The sequence below is a fragment of the Sinocyclocheilus grahami genome, unplaced genomic scaffold (assembly GCF_001515645.1).
Source record: "Sinocyclocheilus grahami isolate Dianchi unplaced genomic scaffold, SAMN03320097.WGS_v1.1 scaffold18.1, whole genome shotgun sequence".
NCBI classification, from domain to species: domain Eukaryota; kingdom Metazoa; phylum Chordata; class Actinopteri; order Cypriniformes; family Cyprinidae; genus Sinocyclocheilus; species Sinocyclocheilus grahami.
This window is the reverse complement of record NW_015505197.1, coordinates 2,216,063-2,219,783: the sequence shown is the minus strand read 5'-3', so window position 1 is coordinate 2,219,783 and position 3,721 is coordinate 2,216,063. Positions and strand designations below refer to the sequence as shown.

Sequence of the window (3,721 nt, the reverse complement as noted above, 5' to 3'; positions counted from 1 at the left end):
GTGCTCAAACAGCCTCCAACTCACACATCAACCAATCTAAGCACGCTTGAAAATGTGTGCATGTGATTGCTTTTTTCCCCCAAGAAAAGGGTTGTGTTTCCGTGTGAGTGTGTTTGCCCTCTATATGAGTGTGTTGCGATACGTCACACTGAAATGTGCTCCGAAAAATCTGCCTGCGTAAATGTTAGCAGGGCTTTACGCTTAGTCTCATGTCCCTCAATAAATTCCAAAGCCACAGGGCACTGCTGTAATAAAGGCCTGTGCTGTAAATCAGCATGTACCTGCAGGCCTTATCATCAAATACAAATCCCCACAACGGCTCTGTGTAAACCAGGTCTCAGACCAGAGTAAAACCTCTCTACCTGCACTCAGATCAGTGTGAACACTATAGACCAGCTCTCAGATTAGTGTTAAGCATCTAAACCAGTTCTTAGGTCAGGAAGCATGCTTTCATGCAATTTAAAAGTTCATTTTCAGTTTGACTAAAACAATAATTGGCCTCTTTAAAAATTTTACATAAACGACTGACTGAAACCATATCTTTTTTTTTTTAAAAGTCTAACAAACCTTGATATGATTGTAGCTATTTTTCTCCAGGATGCACAAACATTAATTAGACTACAAGGCAATAAGCAATTGAGGTAAAGCATATTTACCCCTTCAAATATTCAATTCAACATTGGACAGAGGGATACAGACATGTAGCTTGACTACAAAAGACCAGCTGTCGCTCAAGTATAACTATATGTGTAAAAGTACTTAGAAACGAGTAAACCCTCTATACCAAAACCTTTCTCAAGATTAAATTAAACCCTCTACACCTGCAAAAAGCACCCCGTAGAGCCACTTTTGCCAATCCTAAGAGCTTAACCAAACCTCAGAATAATAGAAATAACGCACTTCCAGCATTTTGATGGACATGGCCTCCTGACACACACGTATGAATAAGGAACTTATGATTCAGTTCAGATACAGCTTGCAGGCGTAATGCAGGGGGATCTGCGTTTCCTGGGGTCAACAGTCCTGTGTAAGCCACCCACGTGAGGTTTACACGTGACACGGTGGTCAAAGACCTGAATCACAACTGCTTTATTCGCATATCCACACTTCGCAGGCCAATATATCAACACAGAGACACACAGACTAAAGACAAAGCATTACCTTTACCACCTTTTGTACAGGAGCTCTGTTCCAAACCTGCTTCTCTTCCTACATAGGCAGCATCCTAGCCATCATGAAGCTTCATAAGTGACTGATTTGGAACACTCTACATAGGCTACAAATGATAACTTTGGAGACAACAGAGACTGACAATATAGAGCTAAGAGCGTGATATTCTAATAAGGATAAAATTACACAACTCGCAAAATACTGATCAAGAGCTCTCGTCTCTCCCAGCACCTTGAATTAAATTCGGGGTGCATCTCAATGCATTCTGGGATTGCCTTCTCTGCAAAGGATATAATCAACAGCTCCTTTGAATTCAGCTAAAACGAGGTGGCATAATTAAAGTCCCTACCTTTTTCAAACGTCTTCAAAAGCACAGCAATGATGCCTTAAAATGTCTCCGTAGGCAGACCACTAGATAAATAAAAGAGATGGAGTGAACAGGGAGTCATATTGAGGGGGTGGAAGAAGAGAGGAACGAGAGAACACTGTGATAATTTCTATGTACACTCAGGGAAAAGACTCTAGCACCTCAAAAACCTGCCCTACTTAATGATTGCACCAAGTCAGCACTGTTTCAAACACACACGAACATGAGCCTTACAGCATATGTCATGGGTGCCGTGTGTAGGCGAGTGTGATATCCCTGTAATGAAAACAGCTTTCAAGGGACTATGAAGTAAACGGAAATAAACAACACAGAGAGCAACTGCATGTCCTACAGACCTGAATTACCACATATGCTTGATCTTTGTACACAAAAATAATGATAAATGATGATTTTCTTGTTCTATTTATCAGTTAGCTAGCATTCTAAATGAATGGATATGACTAAACAACAAATCAATTGTTTAAAAAACAACTTGAAGATCCATACAATGAAAGTCAATCAGGTCAAATCAGAAAGTCAACTTTTAACCAATGTTATTCAATTATTAATGCTAAATATTACATTTAAGTGAGTGTTAGATGCTAGAAAAGGTAATTTTTTTCAAGAATCTTTGATGAATAAAAAACGATCAAAAGAACAGCATTTATTTAAAACAGGAATCCTCTAACATAATAAATGTCACTTTCAATCAATTTAATGCATCCCTACTGAACAAAAATTATAATTTCTTCAAACAATATCACCTTTCAATATTGCCTTCATAGTTGAGAGAGAGAGAGTGCGCAAATTCGGCACCTTTTTCTCTTCTGACTACTGTAAGCTGCATTTTCTTAAATCGTTCACGTTGGCATTTTTTTGTTGTTTAGTTCCAACCCCAAGTGTAAAAGGCCCATTTCACACAATTACAACACTCTCTGCCCCCCAAAATTGTCATGGTACTGACCAATTCTCCCTTCAAAATCTTCACATAAATCATAATTCTTGAATTTTTCAAACCGAAAAGCAATGCAAAAAAGAATTACTGCAATATTCATCAACAGTATTGCCATTAGATTACCAGCAGGTTACGTAAAATATGCCTAAGAGGTGATGGAGTCGAGAGAAGCAGCGGGTTTGATGACCCCTCTGGGGGGAGAGAAAGGAAGGAGTATAACAATCTTTGAGAGAAGGTATTAAATGAACGTGCCGGATAGGGAGCGAGAGACAATGAGAGTTTGGACAGACTGCTAGAACCTGTATGAGCCAGAACAGACCTCACTTCCTGAATGAAAATAAGTGCTTGTGGCTGTCCATATACACAAAGTGCTCTACACTGTAATCTTGTACTCTTTGTTATTTGCCCCTTGGCTGTTTCTTAATGCTTTTTGGAAGCAGTAGTCCATCTCTTCTCATCTCCTCTCCCTCGTGTTCATCAGGTGGATGGGGCATTATTACAGCAGGGCTGTTCGAAGACGCTTATTTCCTGTTTCACTACCACAGAGACATCTAAGGATCTCAGGGCTCAAAACACACTCCTTAACATGGTGTGTGTACGGAAGTTCTAAGCGGTCATGCATTATATATTTTTTTCCTTCTTGTTTTCTTGTTATAACGACTTATTTTCTCGTTATATCGACATAACGAGAGTTGTTTTCTCGTTATAACAACTTATTTTCTCGTTATATCGACATAACGAGAGTTGTTTTCTCGTTATAACGACTTAATTTTCTCGTGATCTCGACAAAGTTTTTTTTTTTTTTTTTACAATGATTGTTTGATCTACTGTTGTTATAGTAACGAACTCAATCTGATGGACAAATAAACCATGCGCTCTTACTGTAGCCTAGCTCGTATTTCAGAAAATTTCGCTTCGCCTAGTAATAACGTCTACAATACAAAAATAAAGGCTGATCAATCACTGTTGATATTTCCAGAGACAGTACGCTAAACATGTGTTTGTGTATTTAGCATGTTTAAATGGTCAAAGCAACACCGCAAACACAGGCGGAGCAGATGCAGAACAATTCTAAAATCTTGTAGAGCTGCTTGGATTCAACTCACTTTCAATTTTCCTTTTATTTGAAAGAAAATTATATATAATTTGTAATTTTTAGTAGTCATTATATGCTGTGACTGATATCATGTGCGTTACAAGCTTCTGTTTGAAAAGTGCGTTCATGTGTA

General features: G+C 38.5%; 1 protein-coding gene across 1 annotated transcript in view; it reads right to left on the bottom strand.

The window, feature by feature from the left end:
- Positions 1-2,637: 2,637 nt before the first annotated feature.
- The window catches only part of LOC107553750 (baculoviral IAP repeat-containing protein 6-like), an 81,330-nt gene continuing 80,246 nt past the window's right edge, over positions 2,638-3,721 (bottom strand). Inside the window, exon 66 of the mRNA XM_016236065.1 lies at positions 2,638-2,683. Coding sequence (XP_016091551.1) covers positions 2,638-2,683 — 46 coding nt within the window. The remainder of the gene's footprint in view (positions 2,684-3,721) is intronic.